The sequence below is a fragment of the Kwoniella shandongensis genome, chromosome 13 (assembly GCF_008629635.2).
Source record: "Kwoniella shandongensis chromosome 13, complete sequence".
NCBI classification, from domain to species: Eukaryota; Fungi; Basidiomycota; class Tremellomycetes; order Tremellales; family Cryptococcaceae; genus Kwoniella; species Kwoniella shandongensis.
This window is the reverse complement of record NC_089299.1, coordinates 381636-405747: the sequence shown is the minus strand read 5'-3', so window position 1 is coordinate 405747 and position 24112 is coordinate 381636. Positions and strand designations below refer to the sequence as shown.

The following is a 24112-nucleotide window of genomic DNA, read 5'->3' as shown; positions in this document are numbered from 1 at the left end:
CCGTCCATTTTCATTGCCAAAGGACATTCCACACACTCTCTACTTCTCGCTCAATGCCGATCAACACAGTAAAATCCTATGCTTTCTCAATCAGAACAACGTGCCGTGTTTCAGACCTCAACCCCAGTCAAGTGACCATTTTTGCCGCCTGCTGTAGGGATAGAACTCGACGCAGCTCCACAACACTCATGTGATCATCTACCAGCCCGAAGTGATGCCCGTCGTGCCTTGTAGTTACCAGATGCTCTTGGTATACTGCTTGGAGCTTCGTTATACACAGTCCGATCCGAATGGTATAATATCATATCTAATGAGCTGTACTCACTATCGGGCGATATGACACATCTTCTGACAGAGGCATGTATATTCGAAGGACACTTGGCCATACACACGAATTACACCTCGGCAAAATCAACCGCGGTCTGGCAGAGCTAAAACGAACCCAGAAACGATGTGAGCTACGGTACAGAGCCTAAAGCCTTCGTACCCCTCCTGGCTGACTGCCTGACTGCCTGACGGACATACGTGTTTGTACTCCTACCGATCATACGAGCTCTAAAGAACGTCCGTCGTCCAGCATGACCTAACAGAGACAGAGACAAGACGATATTCAAGTCATTCTGCCGAAGCAAGAACGAGATTTAGCCGACCTCTCTCACTCAGTACGTCTCAGGGGTGCGTGCGAGTAAGTGCGTGTGTGTCTCGTTGAGAAGTCACATCGTGGTGTCGTGGTTTGAACTAGGACGGACTGGTCGCCGTAAACAGAGACAAAAGACGTTTGACGGCGGCGCCATCATGATCGTGATCATGAGCTCTGACACAGCCTCCTAACCCTCGATCGGACCGACAAAGGGGAAAGAAATCAAGGTTCAATCGACGATATGATAGTGGTGGTCAGTGCGACGTAAAGTTTGATGGTGCACTGATCCATTCTGCCAGATATCCGCGGAGAAATGCCTCCGAGGCTACCCTAATCCCTTTCTCGCCAATCATGTTTTTTTTTTTTCTTTCTGTTTCTTGATCGTGACTATACGTTTTCGTCATCCTTTGTGAGGGACGTGAGGGGCTTTCCCTCTTGAGATAGACACGAACTGTGAACGTGTCGGCTTATCTTGGTTACACTTGGTCAGATGACTTCTGCTTTTGCCGACGCACAGGAAGGTATTGATGCGGTGTCCTCTCTGCCACGATGCTCGACAATGAGCACAATCCCCTTCTTCCTTTCCCCGATATCGTCCTCCTTTCCCCTTTTTTTCCTATGAAAACAGGATCGTGCATGAGAAAGAGATCACACACAATAACGAGGAACAATGCGCATCACAATCCCATCATTGCATCTCGACTCTAGTTACACGCCACATCAATCTCACATGACATCACACGCCCTTAAGTTACCGCTGTTGGGATGAGATGAAACGCAATCAACAAAAGCTAAGCTAACGAGGTATTGGGTACCGTGTACCGTGTACCGTACGATCAGGAACGACGACGAGACAATAGACATGTCTTTCTCATCACCTCGTGTTTTTCTGTTGCTCGCTGAAACCTTTGTCTCTCTGCAGGTCAGAGCAGAGGTGATTCTCTCAGTGATCGTTCCTAGTCCCCATCAGCCCCACATACTTCAATATCGGTCCATCAATAGTGCGATGGGACGGGGATGGAAAAAAGTATAAAGGGGGCGCTGGGTGATCCGCTCTTCCCCCCTTTCCTCTGCCGTTTCTCAACATCACGACACTCAGCTCCACAGCGACTGGCTGCGCTACAGTACACCCACACACAACCACAATCGCACTTCAGTTCTCAATTTTTGACCTTCACCGTCAACTCAATACTCTCAAAACTTCGACATTCGTCTTACTTACGTCTATACGACCTCGACTGAGATCCGCAACCCACATCTCGTTGTTCTCAGCGATCTGTCGATCTTACAGCTCTCACCTTCACCGTCCTTTGACTTCTCGACGATCGACAATAACGTGAGTCCGCTCGTCTTTCCCTTTCAACCATGTGCGATCTCCCAATGTCAGCGTCTCATCTATCTGCCCATCCTTTGATGCTCGCACCCTTTTCCTTTTCGTATTCCGCAATCTCGACGTTCTCCCCCATCTTCCGCAACCTCACCCACCGCACCTCTGACGTGATCTAAGATCAAATATCCTCACTTCCTCCTCGTTGTTATTGTACTCCGACTCCGCTCGGTCCTTTGTTATTGTGGTTAAGATGCGACGTCACTCCTGCCAGCACGCTCGGACTCATTCTGCACTTCTTACTCGATCCGCTACAGCCGACTTGTCCTTTCCCATCACAGCATCGCTAACATCGAATTTCTTAACAGCATCAAGTTGGCCCACGTATCGTCTCGAGGTATACAAGCAGCGCTGATAACGTCCGATAGTAAGTATAATCTGATCAGACATCAATCACAGCCAAGCCAAAGCTAATTCACCTTCCTCGCTTCCAGAAAAGAGACGCCCAAAAAACGATCCTTCGAGAACGGACGTATCCTCAACCTCACCGACAATTTCCAATGATCTCACCATCTCCCCGCCACACAGATCGTAAGTTGACCGTCAACGCCAGAACAGAGTCCACGCTGATTAGATCTCCACTCATCAAAGGCCACCACAAAATGTCTGCCATCTCCACACCTGGTCCCTCCTATCGCACCATGAGCAAAAAGCGAACCCGAAGCACTTCCAATCATCAAATTCCGACACCCAAAAAGGCGAAAACCTCTCCACCTGTCGCACCGAGGACGCTGAGAATTGCTTTCTGCCAGAACTGCGGTTGTGGAAGGGTGAGTGTCATTCTCTTCGATTCTTTCCCTTTCCTTGTTGTCATTGCTACCGCGTTCAGTACTGATTGGTTTATCGTTGTAGGAGAAGACCAAGTTGTGGAGGAGCAATCCTGACCCGGCTGCACCGGGCGTGGACAACGTGCTCTGCAACGCTTGTGGTATCTGGGTAAGTGTCCATCCATAGTCATCATGCGAGTTTCTTGTCGGGGTAGATTGAGTTCGCTGACAATCGTTCTAATTGCGATGGTAGCGACACGACCACGGCACTTCGCGACCGCGTAAATTCTGGCAACGCGGTCCAAAGTCGCTCGACGCTTCTTCCGAAGGCGAAGCAACCTCACCCAAGGTTGTCAAGAGCCCGAAAAAGAAGCGAAGAATGTCAAGGGAAGTCGTCGCCGAGCCGGATGCTATGAGCGTTGTGACGGAGGAGGACGAGGACGAGGTGGAGGCTGCAAAGATATTGATGGCGATGAGTGAGGAGGTGAGTAACATCTCTTTCGTACAGTGAAGAGACTCCGTGCTGACTTGTAACCGATATACCAGGCGGAACCACCGGTCAGGAGAAGGAGCAGCGGACTGTCGGTCATTACGACGGCTACGGGGACCGTCTCGGAGGAGAACATAGCGACGAGGCTATTCAACATGCGCCCATCGCACTTCTTCAACCCTCCTCCCCCGCTATACACCACCGTCCTCCTACCACAAGGTCACGGCTCTGGCTCTCACTTTGCTGGACGCGGCATCGACCCAACCTTCCAACTTCCAACACCGATCCCGTCTCCTCCTACACCTCGACAATATCCACGCATCCGACTTCCTACGCTCGACTACTTTGATAGACAACAAGCTTGTTGTCCTTCGTCGCCCGTCGAGAGCCTCTTCAACCCGTCTCCCTCTGTCTTGCGCGTCTCGAATCTTTTGGCTTCTCCTGAACCGATCGAGCGCAAAGACCAGTTCGAGTTGTGGTAAGGTCGTCGCCTTGCCATCGTGATGAAAGGCCACCACCTTGGTCCTTTCTCGCTTTCATTTTTAATTGTTGTGTCCCTTCTTCAACTTCTCGCACCATCCGCCCCAACCCCCTGTCTTTCGTCAGTCGACTTCCCTTACCATTCTCGACCATATGCCGATATCTTCTCTTCCCCCGTAATGCTTTTTAGTATCTATCAATTCCAAAAATCGTCCTCGGTCAGTCTAGGTCGCTCGGCGAGCCTACTTCCTCGACCATATTTCTAGTTCCGGGAACACCCTTATTCGTACTTTTCTGTTCTCGGTAAAATTGTATGATTCCGGGTATTAGTATCATTTTCATCAGAAGTTCGCCGTTGTATATGGGTTGTAGAGTCACAAAGCAAAACGAAACCAAAATGAATATAACTGAATCGTTCGTCAGCTTGATCTTGGCCTTGTGGAAGCTAATTGACTCACTGCATGGTATACAAATCATCCGGTCATGTCCCTCTTTCGACCTCTTCGTCGAACTACGAGTCATCGCGATTTGTCAGTATTGCTTCACCCATTTGAATCGCACAAGCGAGATAGCTTGATTTCGCGCACACACCTTCTTTCAACTTGATTTCTATCGGTCTCCACTTTTTCTCCCCCAATCCTTTCTCATAAGCTTCCAGCACCTAAACCAAATTGACAACTAATCAGCTCGACTCCGAAACCCCATAGTGGCGCAAATACGGAGAGGTGTGAAAAGGAGAGATTGACTCACCCCCGCATAGAGGTTTTCGGATTGAGGATGTGTTGATGCGAATGCTCTTTCGAGGACATACAGATCGACAGCGTAATTTTCGGGGAATTGGGCGGTGGACGAGAGACCGAAATCGATCATGACCTGAAATTATAAGATCAGCATACTGTTAGGCGCCTATGGTACCCTCCACTGAAAGGTAACGGATGGTCTGAAGGTTGAAAGTCATGAAGGAGAGGAGTACTACCAAATCTGGTAGAACGAAATGGAGACAGTGGAGCGGGGGTTGATTTGCCTGGAAGATGATGAAGGACACGTACAATCTCGTATGGCTGGATACCGCCCGGTGTGAGACGGACCATCATATTGGACGTTGTCAGATCACCATGTATGATAGTTGTCAGATGTAGTCTGGCGAGAGCCGCTCCGATGGACCTCATCAGGTGTTCTGTGGGAAACGGTGCAGTATGGTCAGCTGACGAAGGTCAGAGTATCGCCTGGAGATCTGGGGTTGCTCCTGATCCTGGTATCATGAGGAGGGTGTAGGAGTGTTAAGTTGTCGGTGTATTGGATGAGGAGGAAGAGCAACATACCTTGCGTCACACCCAACCGTCTCAAAGCACTCATCCCCTCATTATCCCCTTCCCCTTCCTCCTCTTCCGCCGCACTCTCCCCCTCCACTCCCTCTTCCCCTTGAGCCAGCTCAACCTCTACCTCATCTTCCTCCACTTCCACCTCCCCTTCCGCTCCTCCGCCCAAAATCTCTCTCACGCTCCATCCTTCTACTCTCTCCAAACCCAACACACCACCTTTCTCATCCACATATATGACTTTGGGAACTACGACGCCCGCTTTCGCTGCTCGAGATAAGGAACGAGCTTCGAAAGTCAGTCTTGAAGCTGTTAGGGACGCATCGAGTGTTGGGTGTCGATATGTCTTAGGGAATCGGTATTTGAGGATTACTCCGCTGTCCGTATTGGTGATGGTGCTGGGACCGGCGGAGGACGATGACGGGTTGAATATCGCTGGTTGGGGTAATAATGATGGTAAAGCGTAGACTTTCTGTATAAGATAGGTGAAGTTTGGTAATCAGCACGGTACGATGAGCGAGTCTAATTCCGATCGACTTTGACTTGTGCTTGGATTTGGAAGTAGGAGGATGAAGAGGGATGACAGCACGCACCGCTTCAGCACCTTGCTTGATAAGTACCCCTCGGTCCAACAATGCTGACGAGGCGGAGGTGTAAGTTGTAGTAGCCATTCCGACGAGCTGGTCTTACTTGCGATAGCAATGAAGCGATGTATGCAACAGTAACGAAGCGACTAAGAAAGACGTTTGTTCGAACACTGAAGTGATCAGCACGGAAATCACCTCAAGTCATTGCGAACGAAGTTGAGGCAGTGGCGGTGATCACCGCTGCTTGGTGAAAGTGGGTGGCGGCAGATCAAGTGGCACGCAGATTTATAAAAGTGATTACATGCGACGTAGATCAAGTCTAACAAGAATTACATGAATGTGACATGCAGATCGCTCACTACTTGGCTGTGGAGCAAAGGGGCGGGATCAGTTCAATATACAGCCACCTCACCGTCCTTCGCATCATACAGTACGGACCATCCCGGATCATAACATTGTATCAGATCATTCCACCTGACCCATGACTAGGTCTTCTCTTGATCTCAACTTTCACACCCGATCCAACACTCTGCGCTTTCTTCTGATCCACTGGACTACCTTCTCCAGCTCCATCGCTATCTAATACTTCGACATCATAATCCGTCGTGCTTGGTAATAGAGGCATTGTCAAACTTTCCGATCCACTACTTGCTCTTTCTGACCCACTTGATCCACTCGCACTTTCCAATCGCATATATTCCAACTCAGATTCTCCTCCTCCGCCTCCTTCAGCAATTTTACGTTCCCTGAATGAGCTTACTACAGGTGGTGCTTCCGATCGGGCTATGTTGGACGAGGATCCACTTGGGGGATCATATGTGCTTGTTGATCGGACCGGAGGTGTACCCAAGACCTTTGGCTGTAAAAGTGTCAGAGATGATGCTCGGTTCGTACCAATAGGATGAACCGGATGTTGCGAGGTCTCAGGAGCTGAAGAAGTCACAGGGCGAGGCGGGATGAGAGTACTTTGTCCAGAAGACGGTTTTCGGATGTTCAGAGGTAAGGTTCCTCTCCTAGTAGGCTGACTTTCATGCTCGTTTTCGATGACCATAGGATTCTGATCCTCCTGCACTGTTACGTTTCCATTTGCAATTGGTCTGCTCACCGTGGGATCATGACTAAGGTTCTTGATATTGGACTGGGCCGGTCTCAATGCCGACTTCTGCCGATTTGGTGAAGGAGTCCTTGACCTCGCTGTTCTGTCCAAAGGCGGGACAGGTGGTACGTCCAGTCCCCTCCCACCACCTTGATAGGCACCACCTGCACCAGGGGGTCTCATCGTACTTGCCCCTCTAAGCGGAACAGGACCTCCATTCCTCCCATTCACCAGCGGGTGCAGCGGACCTCTCATATGGGATAGAGATGGAAGGGGAGGCTGAGTTCCATACCTCGTTGATTGGTGAGGGTCAACCGACTGTTTAGCGCTTTTTGTTGATATGATAGATGTTCGACTAGGCGGTCGACGTAAAGATTGTTGTCGTGTAGGCAGGGATTGGACTTGCCCTTGTGCTTGATACGTCCTGCCTACTGGATGAGATTGTAGCTGCGACTGTGACTGTGGTTGAGCTGGCAGATGTCGCGATATGGGAGAAGGGTTGGACAGATACAGATTCCGAGGTTGATTGGGCTGGATCGGTGTTCCTGTATCTGCCACAGTCGAAGGACGAGGTGCAGAGCTGGACCCAGGCGGAGGTGGACGTGATGACTTTTGAGAATGGATAGTCTCCTTACTTGGTCTCCGGGACATTGTCACCGAGTTCACAGGTGGGAGACTTTTGTTCGCTCGGACTGCTACGCTGTAAGGCGGAGCAGGGGGGAGTTGTGGATCGCGTGACGGGAGAGGCGGACCTCCTCTATCGTCCTCGCGATGTCGGATCAGAGGTCTATCCGATATCTCCTCACCGCTCGAGATGCTTGATATTTCATGAAACCGATCCCTCTTTCTCAGCCTCTCCGCGGTCTCTACTTGAACTTTATCACTTTCTTTCGCCCCCAAATCCACTTGATATACTTCATCGTCTTTCACCGCTTGTCGTCTCTTGGGTCGCTTGGCAAGCCATATACATCCGAATGACAGGATTAGTATTCCAATCACGACACCAATACCAGCACCGATCAACACCGGCGTGGAGACACGTTGACGCTGACATGAGATGTAATCCCTTGATTCGATCGGTTCATCATCAGCAAGGGAATGATATCAATGGCAGGAGAGAAGGACATACCCTACCGAACCGTCATACGCACAACTGGTACTGTTTGACGTAGACCCTGCAGGCGATGCAACTGCCGTAGGAGAGGAGGTCGAAGTCGTGGTGCCGGACAGGTCTGCTACTCCGGAGATGGGTTGTGTCTGTGCTCTGACTGCTTTCGGTGCGGACAAAAGAATTGACATGGCGAGTAGGAGCGCCGATGGAGGTATCGGTGAGCGAGTCGAACTATGTGGTCGCATCTTGTTTCAAGGAGTAGAAGTTGTTCTGCTGCTGCTACTTCGAACAATCCACCAGAACGTATGGTTAGTCGATATTTGCGTCGATGTGACTTGTGATCACTCAGTCAGTAGGCGAATCTTGAATTCATCTTTCACACTACAATCGTTCAGTATCATCGGGAATTGATCAAGGGAGGGGACGCGCAAAGGAGTCTAGATGACTTGCATGAAAGGACGCCACAATGACCAGAAAGGACGAGTACAATGAGACGGATGTAAGTAGTTCCATGTCGAAAGAGCTCGCCTTGACATTCCTGAATTAAAACACGTCGTTGATTTACCATTGCCATCATTGCTTGCCGTTGTCACCACGCAGAAGAGTTGTACAGAATGAGCCATTGACGAGATGAAGAGACATGTCTTGATCAACGATGATAATAATCAAGAGTCAAGTCGGGTTTGAGAACATCACACTTTGAATTTGATTTTGATATTGCATGACCTCATCGTGATAAGCGAGATCGACGCCTGCAATGGCATATCCAGGGTCTCCCATCCTGCATCCTGCATTATTTCTCAAATCTTAATTCGCGTGAGTTGACGCTAGACCATTTTCAGTAGACATACATACAGCTGCATAGATCCTCTTCATCTACTGGACTGGACTGGACTTCGGATATACATTGTCCAGATAGTGATTGTGTCTCAGTCGCTCGTCATACATACATACATTCTTATGATGTGAGGTTTGACGTTCCATGTCCAGCATGGTGATGTGATTTGGTACAGCAGTCACCCGATCCTGGCTGATCAGATCCCATCGGTGCATGCACTGGTACTTTGTACCTCGACGCACGTATGTTGTTGTTGTTGTGATTGACATCACGCTTAGTGGTCAGAAGACAAGAATGGCTGAGTGACCATGTATCCATCCCATCCACAGCGAAGCAGAAGAAAGAAGCTTTGCCCAACGGATCCCTGCGGTTTACAGGATGGATGAGACATCCGGTTGAATGAATGTGACTTGCAGTATATTACAGGGAAGGAGCGTGCCTCTGATTATCCCCGATCTATTCTCGTGTGCTGTAATTCCAGACTGTTGACCGGCTAACTCGAGCAAGGAAATGTTCCGATCGACTGAACCAAACAAACTCGTCGTCTCTTTTCATTCTTTCCCTTTCGGACATCTCAAAGAGAGAGAGAGAGATGTTTCACAAAATAGTAGATGCACGAGTAATTAGTAATATCATTTACCTATTCGAATGTACTCGCATTGCCCTTTGTTTACCCCAGGTCCCAGTACGCCACCAAAAAGGTTAAAACAGCAGTAGTACGATCTATCCGATCGGATCGGTCTGGCCTCCCTCATACGCAAAGTTTGCAACTGCAGCAAGTGAAGCTCCGGTCGTCGGCGCGTTGCGGCGCAGCATCGCAGCATCGGAATAGAGTCCAGAGTAGTCTATAGGATGGTAATGTTGATCACTACTAAAATATACAATACTTTCGGGTGTTAACCCAAAGTGGTACATGTCAGGAAGAAAACCCATGTCAATCGACTGGACAGTCCAGTATGGTCTTGTGCTGCTATGCTTTGTATGATGAAAGATCGGAACACCGTTTCATCCATGTTATCATCTTTTCGTTTGCATTTGCATTTGCATCATCATTCAAACATATTTGCGAGTAAATCATTGATCTTTGGTCCAAAGTCACCACGACAACGTCTTTAGCGCCATTCAACAACGCCATAATAGTCACTACAACGTAACAGAACAGGCAATTGCATTCGCCGGAATACGCGGTAAACAGCTAGTCTAGACCACTCATACACCACACGCTGTATTTGGTTCGGCCCGCCCCTACACACTATACCACATTGATCACACGAGCTGTATACGAGAGGCCAAACGAGATCCGACTCCTGTACCAGTATTGCTAGTGCATCCATAGCATTCATTTATTGCGTGAGTATCCTTGTACCTTGTCGATGCCGGTGTTGGTGGTGGTGGCTTTTCCATGTAGCAAGTCAGCTGACCTTTTTGTTGTTGTGTTGTGTTGTAACCAGAAATCCTAAACCAAACTGAACCAATTTCGACTTTACCCGGATTAGACTTTGGAATCGCCTAACAGCCTCCTTAGCCCCATCTCAATACATAATCGTTTGATACATTGTTTCACGATGTCCGCAATCGCTACTCCTCAACAACCGTTGTCACTTGCTTCGCCCTCTGAAGCTCTCGATCTCGAACGTACGGGTTCTCATCCCTCCTTGACCCACTCTGCGACCTCGTCCTCTGCGTCTGCCGAGTCCGACGACGAACAACTCGAAGCCGTCATTTCATCTGTCAACCCTGATCCGCGAATACGCTCGACCACTCATCTCATCAAGTCTGACATAGAGACACCGTTCATCAACCCCACCCCTCCACCAGCATTGGAAGTCGCGATCAACTCAACCCCTTCCACGGGTTTCAGCAGCTCTGTCGAGGAAGGGGAGCAATCGGCCGCTAGTCCATTGAGTCCGATACGCGAAGTGAAAGAAGTTGCGACACCAAAGAAGTCTTCTTCGAACAGATTGAACCTGAGTAAATCGATGCAATCCCTCAGGAAGAAGAAGTCAGACAAGGGTGGAAGGGAGAGGGCATCGTCGGTGACTGAAAAGTGAGTCGGAGTCGAGATCTTGTTCTCTGTGTGCGAGTAGTGATTGAGATTAGCTTGCTGACAAGAACGTCAAACAAGCAGGGTTCCACCCGTTCCCTCGTTACCAGCCGAGAAGAAGTCTGCACCTCCCCCTGCTCCTGTCCATTCTCAATCCGTCAACAATGCCGCCAAACGACCTCCTCTCCAGTCTGCCAAATCTGGCTCCTTCTCCTCTTTCCTTCGAAAGCTTACCGGGCGATCCAGTACAGCTTCTGAGCCGACCAAGGACGCGACGTTGACCAAGCGAAAGTCAATGATGTTCACCTCTACGACAACGACTGCGCCTGCCGCCAAACCCAAACTCGGCAGGCTGAATACAGCGTCCTTGTCAAACCTCAAAGGCAGTGCTAACACCCCCAAATCGACCACCGCGCCTCTGTCATCAACATCCACAGTGAAACCAGCTCTTCCACCAACTGTCACGGAAGAATCTGCACCAAAGGAGACCGACCCTTGTATGATCGCGCTCCCACCTTCCCCTGATATTGGTCCAGTCGCTACTCTTCCCGCAGGCGCTGCTGCCCCTGTTGACTTCTCCGCTGCTCCGACATCGCCCGTCATGACCATCTCCCCGTCTGCAACTGTTAACCGAAAGAAGCCAGAGACGATGTTGAGTTTGGAAGGGTTCGAATTCGAGGGTGAAGTCGAGGACATGCCTACAGAGGGCCACTCGTCATCGTCCGAGGGAGAGACTTTGGTTGTTCGAGAGGAGTCGGAGAAACATGATGTCGTTAAACCACTCGCACCTATTCGAATTCCTGCCAGTCTCGGCGTCGACATATCCAAGCGAGGTCCAGCTTCAGCGACTTCGCCAACATCCGCATCCACCTTGGGTTCCTCTATCGAGACCAAGATTCAAACTCCTACTTCGGCTGTTTCCGAATTGAGCAGCGGCGAAGGTATGAAGTTGGCTGGAAGCAGTCCGCCAAGAAAAGCTCCAGTTGGTGTAGGACTTGGATTGGCAGAATTGGGTAGAAAAGAAAGTAAATGGCGAAAGTCGGTGATCGGTTTATCTGAAGTGAGTATATTCGTGTGGTCTTTTCCATGTTGACCTCGAAGCTGATCTGACTTACTCGTGCAGAAAACCAATTCGATGTCCCGTCGACAAACACAGAAAGCGTCTCCACCCAAACGAGCCCCTCCACCGACCTCCCACGACGCTTACATCGCGAGACAACAGCGCATTGCAGCCAACCGGACTTCCTGCGCTCCTACACTGCATAGTACTGCCAGCGTTGCGGCTTCGGCGAGAGGGATGGCTCATCTCAGTAAAGAGGACGAAGAGATGGCAGAGACGTTCTTCCTTTCGTAGTCCAGAGGGCGTGGTAGAGAGTCGTTTGTGTCAGGTCCGGGTCATTTGGGTTCCTTCTTTCTTGTACTAGCATATATATACCTCGAGCGAAGATGTTGGCATTTGGTGGGTGGAAAGGACAATTCCTTCTTGTTGTATTGTATGTATGAGCACATCAGCTATTATATGCATTTAACAATCGCATCTCCTTGTTCATCCTTACGAAGCGTGGGAATCAGTCGGCTTTGCACAGCACCGCATAATAGTATAGTGAGCGTCACGGTGTATGTCAGAAGTGGAGGTGGTCACGCAAGAGTGATTCCGGTCCAGGATTGTTATTGTCGCTGTTCAAAATTCACCTCATCCAGATCAGTCCTTCTGTCTGTTAACCTTGTCATCCCACTGCGCTCCATACTCACCGACGGAAGAAACATCGGGCATCCCAAGAACATTACCTTGGTATCTTCTCGATAGGACTCGTCACGACACCTCACACACACACGATGCCTCTACCCACTTCTCCCCGAACTCGGATCATCCTCCTCGGACCCTTGTTCCTCCTTATTGTCCTCTTCCTCTTTCATCCGTTCTCCCAATTATCACTCCTATCATCTTCCTCCACCTCGAACCAAAATTTCAACGGGCAGAATCTCAATACCACCTACCCCTTATCCGATAATGCCAAGTCTCAATCCCGACCGAAGAGGATCGCTATTATAGGTGCAGGCGCGAGCGGTTCGTCCGCTGCTTTCTTTGTGAGAAGAGCGGGGAGGACGATAGAAAGGCGATTGGGTCTGGAGGAAGGGGAGAGAGTAGGGGAGGTGGTCGTCTTTGATAAGGAGGGATATGTCGGTGGAAGTGAGTGGGAACTTTCGTCCTTTTCTTGAGGTACAGCTTCAAAACAACGGTTTGCCGCCGCTTCGTGCTACCTTCACAATATACATTATCAGACGAAGTGGCATTCGTTAGATGTTGAGGGGAGGGCCGTCACGGATAGGGTAATGTGACTGAAGGAATTGTGCTAATCTAACATGTTGACTACCCCATCTTAGGAAGTACGACCGTCTACCCGCACAGCGACAAGCGAACGAGACCACAAGAACTCGGCGCGAGCGTCTTTGTCAAAGCTAATCAGAACATGATGAAAGCTACAGAGGTGTGTGCCCTGCTCCCGCGCTTTGTTCGGAAGGTGGAATGCGCGAGCGACAACGTGATCTTGAGCTGATATGAGGTGGCTATACGACTGGACAGTATTTCAACTTGACGTTGATAGATACTTCTTATGGCGAAGCTGGCGTAGGAATATGGGTGAGTCGACAAGCTTTACTTCGTCTCCGACCATCCGCCTTCGATGTGAACAGGAGTCCATGACGTGCACAAGTGCTGATACTAATGACCCCTTCTCAGGATGGCCACCAATTCCTCTACTCGACCTCTGCGTCAGATAGCACCCCTTCTTCATGGCTCGACACCGCTCGCGCTCTCATGCGCTACGGACCTCTCTCGTACGCTCGAACCAAATCATCCGTCGGAGGACTGCTCAAACGATTTGCTCGTCTGTACGATCCTGCCTGGTTAGCCCAGAGAGGAGTAGTGAACAGTATCGAGGATTTTGCAGAAAAGGTTGGGTTAGGAAGGGAGTTCACGACTCGGACAGGGGAAGATTGGGCGAAGAATGTGGTGAAAGCCTCGGATAGGTGGTGGGGTGAGATTATGGAAGGCGCAACGAGAGCCAACGTGAGTGTTTGGGCAGGTCCCTCGCCTGCACCCAGAGATGAAAGAACGTGGCTTAAGTGACTTGTTCAACACCCCCGCAGTACGGATCAGAGATGAACTTCATCCATGCTCTCGGTGCAGGGGTATCGATGGCTGTGACCGGCGCTAGTCAAGTCGAAGGTGGGAACTGGCAGATTTTCCAAAATATGTTGGATAACAGTAAAGCAAAAGTTCATCTCGGAACGGAGGTAAGTGTACCCTGTCATCAGACTTGGCAATGGACTGGTTGACTGATAACGAATTTGTGATAGGTCAAGGAGATCATACCTCTTGATGATGGTGACAACGACAATCCTCGATTCCATATCAAGACGAACAGGACAGAGTTGAACGATGACGAACCCTTCGACGTGGTGTTCTTCGCTGCGCCATGGCATTCTTCGCGCGTTTCGAAAGACATCGAGAAGTCCTTCTCTGAACAGATTCCGTGAGTCATGTCCAGCCTGACCTTGCTCATGTGTGCGAAAGTGGATCACTGATAAACATGACATCTTGCAGTAACCAGAAATACGTCCATCTTCATGTTACATACTTGACCACCACCCAACCTCATCCCATTCCTTCATTTTTCGGTTTACTCGAAGACGCCTCTATTCCCAACGTCATAATAACGACAGGAATAACAGCTCGTCAACAGGCAATCCCACCACCGCGATTCCAATCGATAGCATGGCACGGCGAGACGTACCCCGGATCCGGGGAATATGCAGTCAAGATCTTCAGTATGACGAGATTGACAGACAGGTTTCTCAGGGAGATGTTGGGCGAAGAACCGAGTTGGTTATTGAGAAAGGAGTGGAATAGTTATCCGGAACTAAGACCGTTGACGAGTTATGCGCCGGTAGAACCGATAAAGGGGTTACATTATCTCGGTGCGCTGGAGCCGTGGGTCTCATCGTGAGTTGTGCGAGCGTAATCTCTCCAAAACCCTTCTTCGAAGTCTTCATCTCCCGAGACAGAACTGGAAAGATCGGGTTAGAGGCATGGGGTCAAATGTAGAGTCAATGCTGATGGACTTAAATGGCTTAGGATGGAGACACAAACCATCTCAGCGAGAGAAGCCGTCGCAAGAGTGGTCAACGACTGGTGGGGTCTCGGACAGGGTGAATGTGAGGCGGGTTTGGAAGCATGGGATTGGACTTGTTGAGTAGCGTCTTGCGGGGCGGATCACGATATTTGATGAAGTAGACGACAAGATTGTGTTATTATGCTGTACTCGTAACGATACCTCATCTTGTGATGCTGGATGATGTATTTGTACCTCCTGATCATTGCAGCGTTGAGAAGCCAAAGGCAGACAGATTGAAGATCTACCAACGAGATATGTCCAGACGAGGCTGAACGCTTAGACAGGTCATTGCAGATTGGGATCGTCCAATAATCAGTACCCGTGACGCTGGCACACAGATCCGTGAGGTCCCACCAGATTGTCCAGGGGCGTATGGGTATTTGCATAATGCGTGGTATATATCGTAGCTGCTTGAGATATCCGCTTTCTCCACACTTGAGTTTAGTTCTTGGTTTTTCTGAGGCAGGACCGAAAAGATCAGCAATAATTCTAATTCTCAGATGTCCCATATATCGCTCGAGCCCCTTCGACCATAGCCCCCCCCCAATTTGTCTCACCCTTCGCTTCACCTCTTCACCACTCCTATCTCCAAGCCCCAACGCCATTGTGAAAGGATGTCATATAACTCACCGATAACTCCATTGTTTCCTCGTCTGACTAAATTCACCCAATTTATGTCCTACCATCTCCTCCGTGACGGTGATCGGTAGGTAATCTTTCCCGTTATGAACCATAAATTTCAATCCTACAAAGTTTGGTAAGATTGTACAAGCTCGGGATTTTGTGAATATCGGTGTGGAGGATTTGAGGTGGTGGGATAGGGAGGGGAAGGCCGTGAAGAATGGGCCTGTTGGGTGGATGAGGGTGATGAGCGTAGCGTTGTGTGGGTTCAGGGCGAGGTGTGGAGCACGGTGAGATGTGTGATGGTATTGATGGAGTTCGTGTGCGTATGGTATATTAGGCGAGAGCGTATGACAGAAGAATATGAGGTACAGTTGACAGGTCAGCATGGCGATTCTCGCAATAGGGGAGGAAGACAGAGAAGGAAGGAGTTGTTCCCGCGGGGAACTTGTGCTGGGTGATTACCGCTCATTACGCACCTTTCCATGTAGATCGACGGAGCACAAGTGACGTGGGGTGCATTTTGCGTAGTGTTCGAGGCGATGTGAGTTAAGCAGAAAGTCACTGTATTCACAACAAGAAGAGCGAAAGAAAGTCGGAAAGTCAGGAAAGAGTGAGGAACGGTTGGTGGTCGAGGGTAATCATGACGTGGCATACGTGGTCAGTCTTCCTTATCACTCACCCTCTCTTAATCACTCCCTCGTCGCGCTTTGGTCGTGTCTGCTCGAACATTTCATTAACCGTATCCAACATATACGCTACACATCCTTCTTCCACCTTCTTAGCTATCTCTTCACCTCATCACCCGTCTACAAAGTTGGGATATCGCGTCGGACATTCATACCGACCATAACAGCACGAAAAACAGCTCGAATACCACTTCGATATAGCTCAGATCTCCCCTTCTATACCCTTCTACACGAGTTGAAATTTCAGCAAGATGGCTATGCCAGGAGGAATGCCCATGGTGGTTATGAGTGAGTACATTCACAGTTTTGCTAGCGAAGGCGTAGGAATAGACAGCCCACAGCAGTATGTTGATGTCACTCTGCTACTTTGTAGACACCGGACCTGAACGTCAGACAGGTCGAAAAGCCCAGACTGCCAACATCGTTGCGGCCAAGGTGAGCTGCTGATTCCATTCTTGAAGGGAAGAGTGATCCAAGCTCACTCAATCACCCGTTTAGACCGTTGCCGACGTGATTCGAACATGTCTTGGTCCCAAGGCGATGTTGAAGATGATCCTCGACCCTATGGGCGGTATCCTGTAAGCTTCGTCTTGACGGATAGCTGAGAGGGTTAAGCTGACAGCCCACGCCCAGACTCACCAACGACGGTCATGCTATCCTCCGAGAAATCGATGTCGCTCACCCTGCTGCCAAGTCTATGATTGAGCTCTCTAGAACACAGGACGAGGAGGTCGGAGATGGAACCACCAGTGTTATTATCTTGGGTGAGTCAGCTGGCTGGTCCCATTCATCGGTTTCAGAGCTGACGATCTGCTATAGCCGGAGAGATCCTTGCCTACTCATTGCCCCTTCTTGAGCGTAACATCCACCCTGTTGTCATTATTCGAGCTTTCAAGTCCGCGCTCAACGACGCCTTGGAGACCATCTCCCAAATCTCAACTCCTGTCGATATCTCCTCCGAATCTGAAATGCTTGCCTTGATCAAGACTTCTATCGGAACAAAATTCTCATCTCGATGGTCCGATCTCATGTGTTCCCTCGCCCTGCAGGCCGTCAAGACCGTCGCCGTCACTGCTGAGGCCGAGAACGGATTGGTCGGTAGCGACACCGACAAGGGAAACTTGGTCAACATCAAGACTGTCGACATCAAGCGATATGCTCGAGTGGAGAAGGTGCCCGGCGGTGAGATTGAGGAGTCAAGAGTCCTTTTAGGTGTCATGATCAACAAGGATATCACCCACCCTAAAATGAGAAGAAGGATCGAGAACCCCAGAATCGTCTTGCTTGATTGTCCTCTTGAATACAAGAAGGGAGAATCACAAACCAACATTGAGATCAGCAAGGAGGAGGACTGGAACAGGGTCTTGCAAATTGAGGAGGAGCAGATCAAGACCATGTGCGACAAGATCGTGGAGTTCAAGCCGGACTTGGTCTTCACAGAGAAGGGTGTTTCAGGTGAGCTTTCACCTCCCCCTTACTGATGGGTTGAGTTGGGTGTAGCTGACATGTAACCGTCACAACAGACCTCGCCCAACACTACCTCCTCAAAGCGAACATTACTGCCATTCGACGAGTGCGAAAGTCAGATAACAACCGTATCGCTCGAGCAGTCGGTGCTACTATCGTCAACCGTGTGGAGGACTTGAGAGATGCCGATGTCGGAACAGAGTGTGGAGAATTCTACATCGAGAAGATCGGTGACGAGTGAGTAGCTGTTTGCAAGACTTGCGAATGTCGTGAAAGCTGCAGAAGCTGACAATGTAAACAGATACTTCACCTTCCTTGACAAGTGCAAGTCCCCCAAAGCCTGTACCATTCTCCTCCGAGGTCCTTCCAAGGACATTCTCAACGAGATCGACCGAAACCTTGCCGACGCCATGTCCGTTGCCCGAAATGTCGTCTTCAACCCTATCCTCGTTCCTGGTGGTGGTGCTACCGAGATGGCGATCTCAGTGGCTTTGGGAGAAAAGGCTAAACTGTTGCCTGGTGTCGCTGGTGCGCCCTACAAGGCTATCGCGGATGCGTTGGAAGTCATCCCTAGAACGTTGGTGCAGAACTGTGGTGGAAACGCGATCAGAACATTGACAGAGTTGAGGGTGAGTCGGCGTCTGGATCTGTAAAGTGGAGGAACTGGGCTGACGAAGTTGGACGTACTAGGCTAAGCACTCTGAGGGACACCACATGTTCGGTGTCGACGGTGACACTGGTAAAGTGACAGACATGAAGGTTTACGGTCTTCTTGAATCAGCATCAGTCAAGATTCAAACACTCAAAACTGCCATCGAGGTGAGTTCCTCAGCCTTCCTCTACAAGGACGTACCAAGCTAACTGACGATCATGTTTAGTCCGCTACATTGTTATTGCGAGTCGACGATATTGTCAGTGCTAGAAGACCGGGAGAAGGTGCGGACGCCGGTGCGGGCGTGCAGACAATGGGCGGAGAGGGTGGACCTGAAGGTGCGGAGATGTAAGGTGGTAGATACAAAAACATGCATAGCAGGGATCACATAGATACGAGTGGTGGGGAGAGCATCGGTATGAAGCGCAAGCTGCATTATGGTATAACACCGCAGCGGACGCACACATGAATAGCCATAAGAGCAAGAAGTATGTGGCTAGAACCACGCGACGGATAACTAGTCATGACGCAGACGGAATATTCCGTACACTACCCGTTCAGCTAATCACTCGCTCTCATATCATCCATCCTCTTTCGTTCACTCAAATCACTCCCATCTCCCTTCCTCAATACAACTCGATTCCCTTATACCCAAAAACTCGTACCATATGTCCGGCTTCATCCTCGGTACAGGTTCTGGCGTGCTAGCTGCCGCTGCGGTGTATTATACGCTGTCGACATCGTTGAACGCGCAGACTGCTTCACTGCGATCAGAGTGAGTCGGGTGGTCTATTCCTCGTTCGGCTTGATTTGCAGTAGTGCATGGTCTTCCTTGCAAATCCAGAGAGAGAGAGTCGCGTGAGCGCTGTGTGCTGCTCTGAGATGGCTGTATCTAGTCGCTCTTTTTAAGTACTGTCACCTTTCCGCCCCTTTGACGTCTCTCCATATCCTCTTGTTGAATAACGCTCCTATCTCTTCTTTCTTCCCTTGCTCCAAACCCTCTCAGCAGCTCCTCGTTTTGTCTCCACCATCATACATAGTCTATGTCGCTAACGATACTTGCTTATCTCATTCCCCCTACACCAGACTCCACTCCTCTTCTCACCTCTTATCATCCTCATTCGACCCTACCACTCCACCCGCTCCGTCATCTTTCGTCGGCCCCCAATACCCCTCTCACCAAATCACTTTCTCCCAACTCGTCCGACAAAAATGGAACGATTCAATCTCTTCTCTGGTGTTCGGTGTCCGAAAGACGGATTGGGAATCTGTCGGTAAAGAAGTTTGGGGAGTGGGAGAGAGTGTAGTCAATTCCATCTCGACCGCCACTACTACCTCTCCTACTACTAGCGCTTCCGGCTCAAGCTCGAGCGTAGGGGAAGCTGTTACGCCTTCCATCGGGGGTATTCCAGGAGGTACGATCTATCCTATTGCCGGAGGAGCGTTAGACCATGGAGGAGTAGTGGACGACGTTAAGCAGGGCGCGAAGGAAGTGGTGGAGAAGACACAAGGGGTAGATCTTCATATTGGTAAAGAAGGAAGAGTGAGAGGTGTAGAGAGCGTGGCAAAGACCGAATTGGCAAAGGTGAAAGGGAGGATGGTGTAGAGACGACGCCGTAGTATGGGATGTGGGGAATGGGGGATTAGAACTGTAGAGAAGTGGGACGAACCGTCCCGATGGATGGATCATGGAAATGGTTTGCATGGCAATCAGTGGGTTATACCGTCGACATGCATTTACCTGTGATGTATCTCGACATCACTGACTGGACCCTCAACCCGCTGCAAAACGGGCGCAAGGCTACTAACTCGTAGGACGCTATTCTGAGATTCGGAGAACTGCTCTGACTTATCTGCCATTGCTATACCTGTACGACCTATGCTACTGGCCCGGCTCTTACACCAACCTCCCCTCTGCCGCTTCCTCCTCTGCTTTTCTAATCGCATAAGCCATCTCCGCTGCCATCGCACTTTGTCCCATCGTCGTGTCATTACCCTGTGTCACCCCTGTCCAAGGCACAGCTGTCATTCCAGCTCTCTGCTCCATCACTTCTCTCCTCTTCCGTTCTTGACAGACTTTACATCCGTCCAGCCATTGTCGGACATCTTTACTCATACCATTCCACCAGAATGTCTGCGAAAGAACCTCCATCATCGTATCCAGATCATTATGTGCTGAAGCTGACTGTGAAGATGAAGGAGACCCAGAGGGAACAGGATCGAAATGAGCATCTTCGATGAGCTCGCGTCGTATTTCCCCTTGGGGAGGGACGAGCAATGCAGCTTCTGCATCGTCTGTTGGTCTGAGATAGAGTAGTCCGACTTCGGAAAGGAGGAAATCGTCATTCTCCCTTCCTGAGCGAAGATCAGAGATCAGATTGACAAGTTCTTTATCGTGCGGATAAGCTGCTAACCATCGGATAGTCTCCGGGTCAAGCTCAGACGAAGGTACTGATGCTGTCTGAGGAGATAGTAATGGGAAAGCAGTGTCGGGCGGTAATCCGTTCGCTGTAGGTCGGCGAGCTTGTCTATCTGTCGAAGGGACTTGTCCACTAACGGTCGTTTGACGAGGAGCGAAGAATGATGATCCGTTAGTATACGGTCGGATATGCTGCATCTTCTTCTCGGAAGCAGGGAGGAGAAGTACAGTTGGTGAAGGGGAGGGTGGACGAAGGAAGGTGGAGAAGTTGAGTTGCTACGTGGGGGTTGTCAGTGTACTCCTCTCTTATACGGCTGATGTCTGAGGATACGCTGGCACAATCGTAACAGGAGAGTGTTGTGGCGAGGGGAAAGGAGCAGGTGCATATGTTTCACTTACGACTCCAAGCACATACTTGATCGCTTCAACGAAGGGATCGAGCGTGCTCAAAAAAGTCATGAGTGGCACATATGCCCCTTTGCTGTATCATCGAAAGAACAAGATCAGTCAGCTTTAATACCGCCAAAAAACACAAGGGGAGATCGGCTAAGCGGGTCGACAGAACTCACCCGAGGTGTACGTCCGCGGACTGAGTTGCATCTTCGATCGCTCTTCGGAATATGAAGACCATGATGAACTGTCGACTCGAAAGGAGTGATCAGTAAAGGCTCGATAGGCAGACACCCTCCGTCCACTTTCATGACATCTACATATGAGTGTGACAAGCAATCCAATCAGAGAAAAGCAGAGCTTGAACAACTTTGCGTGGCACCGGCACAGAGGGAACCCACTCTCAGGAAATGATTGACGACGTGGACCACACACTCACCGTCACTATACTGAAGGACCCCGCCAGCAAAGCGAATATCACCCCTACCGGACCTCGTCGATGAGCCCACCAAGCCCACCAAACCCATAAATATCCATCATACGGCTGTCTTTCACATTGCACTCGTAAATTCACCTCTGCCACAATTTTCGCGTTTGTTCTTTCGTCTTTGTCTTCGTTTTGGTTTTCGTCGTTGGTGGTGGTCAGATGTGAATAAGGGATGGAGAGGGCGAAGAATAGATAGAAGTGGAGAAAAGCAGTCACGATTTGGAATGTTGCGAGGAGCCAAGTGAGCGCCAAGAGGGAAGTCATGATTGAAGAGAGGTTGGTGAGTGATGAGCTGTGCGGAATGTCACAAGGTCACATTCCCATTCATTAGCCCTTATACGCTTCGTCAGAATGCACAATCAAGGCAAAGGCTCCAAGCGCCCTCTAGGATGCCAACTTCCTTTCCAGCCCAGGTTCGGCACTTCTACCCAAGCCCAGGACGACGAGGACGATGTGTTATGGCAATCCACGCCACACTCACTGTCCGGGGATGAGGAATGTGCCTGATGAAGTAGCGAAATCACCATCGCTATATGGCTCACATTGCGAGCTGTGACGAGAGCGTTTGTGAAAATCAGCACTCTGTCGAACAGCAACAGGCCTATTCCGACAATACACTTATCGGTGGATCGACAGTACCGCCCAATAATCACATGGGACACTTGGAACTGTTATTGAATCAGACGGGTCGACTCACGTTCCATTGGCAAAACCACACCAACCTCCTACACCCAACCCCACGTCCCTTCCCTCACCAGCTCTTGAGATCTCAAACACCCCTTTTCCAACCTTCACTACCTCGCTCATCCCACTCCCTCCTCCAGAAGTCGTAGCAATAGTGAGCATAAGAGCCGAAGAGAGCGTATTGAGTGGATTGAGAAATGGGAGATATGTAGCGTGGAGTTTGGCGATCTTGGATGATCTGATACGGTCAAGTAGACTTTTGCGCTTGGCCGGCGCAGCGGTCTTCTCGTGACTTTTGGAATTGTCATTTGATGTTTGGCTGGGAGTTCCTTCCTCATTACTAGAGCCCCCGAGCCCAAGACCGAAACCCCGCCCAAGCTTCTGTTTCCCGCCTTTCATCCTCCTCTTTCTAGATGGAGGTAGACTATATCTCGCAGGGGCGACGGACATCCTACCCAATCTCTCTTGAGCCTCGGGTGAGATCAATTTCGGGGAATCGGTCTGATTCCCGGAACTGGGTCCTGAGCCAAGGCCAGGTGAGTGCGAGTAAAAGTATGAGCTTGGAAGATTAGGAGCAGCGTTATGGGAGCTGTAGTCTGATTGGGGATTGATAGCTCTATCGCGCTTTGACCCATATGCTTGTGATGGGTCTCGGTGATCCTTGTGATTCACAGTATGGTTTTGGGGAATAAGTGGATCGGCAAATGGGTCGTACTCATTCGTCGGAGTTGCCTCTCTCATAACCTGCCGTGGCGATACCTGCCCCATTGTACGCGGTTTACTCAATTGTTCGAGATCAAGTACCGAAGGCAATGTCGACTTTCTCCCACTATCCCTCACTGCCACTCCTCCTGATTCAACCGATACTCGATACTGAGCAGAAGCACCTATCGCCGGTGTCATCTCGCTCGGACTTTCCATAATAGCAATCTGATCGTAAGCGTATTCCACATCTACTCCCTCCTCTCCACCCATAGACGAAGGTGACGAGACCCTCTGTCTGGCCTCAGCTGTCGCTGGTCCCTCTCGCACAGCTGGTGTTAATGGTAATGGCGATGTGGTTTGAGGTCCAATAGGCGACCATGTTTCGTTCTCTGCTATTTGCGGTAACACCTCACCGCCTCGGGACGTACGAGCAGATCTAGGACCTGCCCAGGACGAACTGCTGCCGGTGCTATTACCCCGTGTTATGCCCGTGCGGGGATCATCATCGCCATCACCCCAATCACTCCGCTGATATAGGGTACCAGTATATGCCGATTGACCATCTCCACCTACTTCCTCGGGTTCGCTAAACGGGTCCACATCTCTGAATATCTCTGCTGGTTGTCTTCGAAGAATCGACGCTCGAGCTTGAGGTAACGGCGGTGCTGGAGAAGCAGGCGGGATCATCCCGCCTACATGACTAGGCTGCGACCATGCAGTCTCGATATCTGAATAACCAGTAGGTGGTCGAGCGGTCGAGTATTGGAATGGCAGCGAAGAACGATCCGGTGGGGAGAGGAGTGCTCTTGGTGAAGGGTAAGAAGAGCGAGTATTACGGCGTGCCATCTCGATCAGTAATCGATCAGTATAGACGGCTCAGTGTTGGGTATATCAAACTCTTGATGTTGAAATTATTCGCCGTGGATCAAGCAAGCACACATTTTGATGTGCGAGTAGGGCAGGTCAATATGGCTGATCATCAATCCTGTGTTAATCGGAATAGCCACAAAGGAGGGTACAAAGGTTCGCAATGAGATCATTTTTCCCTTCATGAGTACTCC

General features: G+C 50.1%; 8 protein-coding genes across 8 annotated transcripts; 5 read left to right on the top strand and 3 right to left on the bottom strand.

The window, feature by feature from the left end:
• Positions 1–2629: 2629 nt before the first annotated feature.
• Positions 2630–3766, top strand: CI109_106844 (uncharacterized protein; the record flags this gene model as incomplete). The annotated part of the gene is made up of 4 exons (XM_032002091.1): positions 2630–2797; positions 2880–2963; positions 3048–3278; positions 3341–3766. 4 exons carry the CDS (start codon positions 2630–2632, stop codon positions 3764–3766), a joined length of 909 nt encoding a protein of 302 aa, XP_031863648.1.
• Positions 3767–4237: 471 nt separating this feature from the next.
• CI109_106843 (EKC/KEOPS complex subunit BUD32) lies at positions 4238–5754 on the bottom strand (the record flags this gene model as incomplete). Its single annotated transcript, XM_032002092.1, has 6 exons — positions 4238–4275; positions 4356–4425; positions 4515–4637; positions 4814–4941; positions 5087–5555; positions 5677–5754. 6 exons carry the CDS (start codon positions 5752–5754, stop codon positions 4238–4240), a joined length of 906 nt encoding a protein of 301 aa, XP_031863649.1.
• Positions 5755–6130: 376 nt separating this feature from the next.
• CI109_106842 (uncharacterized protein) lies at positions 6131–8122 on the bottom strand (the record flags this gene model as incomplete). The annotated part of the gene is made up of 2 exons (XM_032002093.1): positions 6131–7832; positions 7896–8122. 2 exons carry the CDS (start codon positions 8120–8122, stop codon positions 6131–6133), a joined length of 1929 nt encoding a protein of 642 aa, XP_031863650.1.
• Positions 8123–10280: 2158 nt separating this feature from the next.
• On the top strand, positions 10281–12113 carry CI109_106841 (uncharacterized protein; the record flags this gene model as incomplete). The annotated part of the gene is made up of 3 exons (XM_032002094.1): positions 10281–10762; positions 10844–11819; positions 11883–12113. 3 exons carry the CDS (start codon positions 10281–10283, stop codon positions 12111–12113), a joined length of 1689 nt encoding a protein of 562 aa, XP_031863651.1.
• Positions 12114–12595: 482 nt separating this feature from the next.
• Positions 12596–15015, top strand: CI109_106840 (uncharacterized protein; the record flags this gene model as incomplete). The annotated part of the gene is made up of 8 exons (XM_032002095.1): positions 12596–12950; positions 13145–13248; positions 13344–13400; positions 13500–13829; positions 13910–14056; positions 14120–14295; positions 14367–14765; positions 14898–15015. The coding sequence occupies 8 exons, from the start codon at positions 12596–12598 to the stop codon at positions 15013–15015; spliced, it is 1686 nt and encodes a 561-aa protein (XP_031863652.1).
• Positions 15016–16498: 1483 nt separating this feature from the next.
• On the top strand, positions 16499–18718 carry CI109_106839 (T-complex protein 1 subunit gamma; the record flags this gene model as incomplete). Its single annotated transcript, XM_032002096.1, has 9 exons — positions 16499–16535; positions 16621–16682; positions 16746–16825; positions 16881–17011; positions 17067–17702; positions 17771–17951; positions 18016–18343; positions 18405–18533; positions 18593–18718. 9 exons carry the CDS (start codon positions 16499–16501, stop codon positions 18716–18718), a joined length of 1710 nt encoding a protein of 569 aa, XP_031863653.1.
• A 316-nt stretch (positions 18719–19034) lies between these two features.
• CI109_106838 (uncharacterized protein) lies at positions 19035–19972 on the top strand (the record flags this gene model as incomplete). The annotated part of the gene is made up of 2 exons (XM_032002097.1): positions 19035–19141; positions 19453–19972. 2 exons carry the CDS (start codon positions 19035–19037, stop codon positions 19970–19972), a joined length of 627 nt encoding a protein of 208 aa, XP_031863654.1.
• Positions 19973–20263: 291 nt separating this feature from the next.
• Positions 20264–23897, bottom strand: CI109_106837 (uncharacterized protein; the record flags this gene model as incomplete). Its single annotated transcript, XM_032002098.1, has 6 exons — positions 20264–21061; positions 21185–21266; positions 21355–21422; positions 21615–21954; positions 22144–22212; positions 22360–23897. 6 exons carry the CDS (start codon positions 23895–23897, stop codon positions 20264–20266), a joined length of 2895 nt encoding a protein of 964 aa, XP_031863655.1.
• Between the last annotated feature and the right edge of the window lie 215 nt (positions 23898–24112).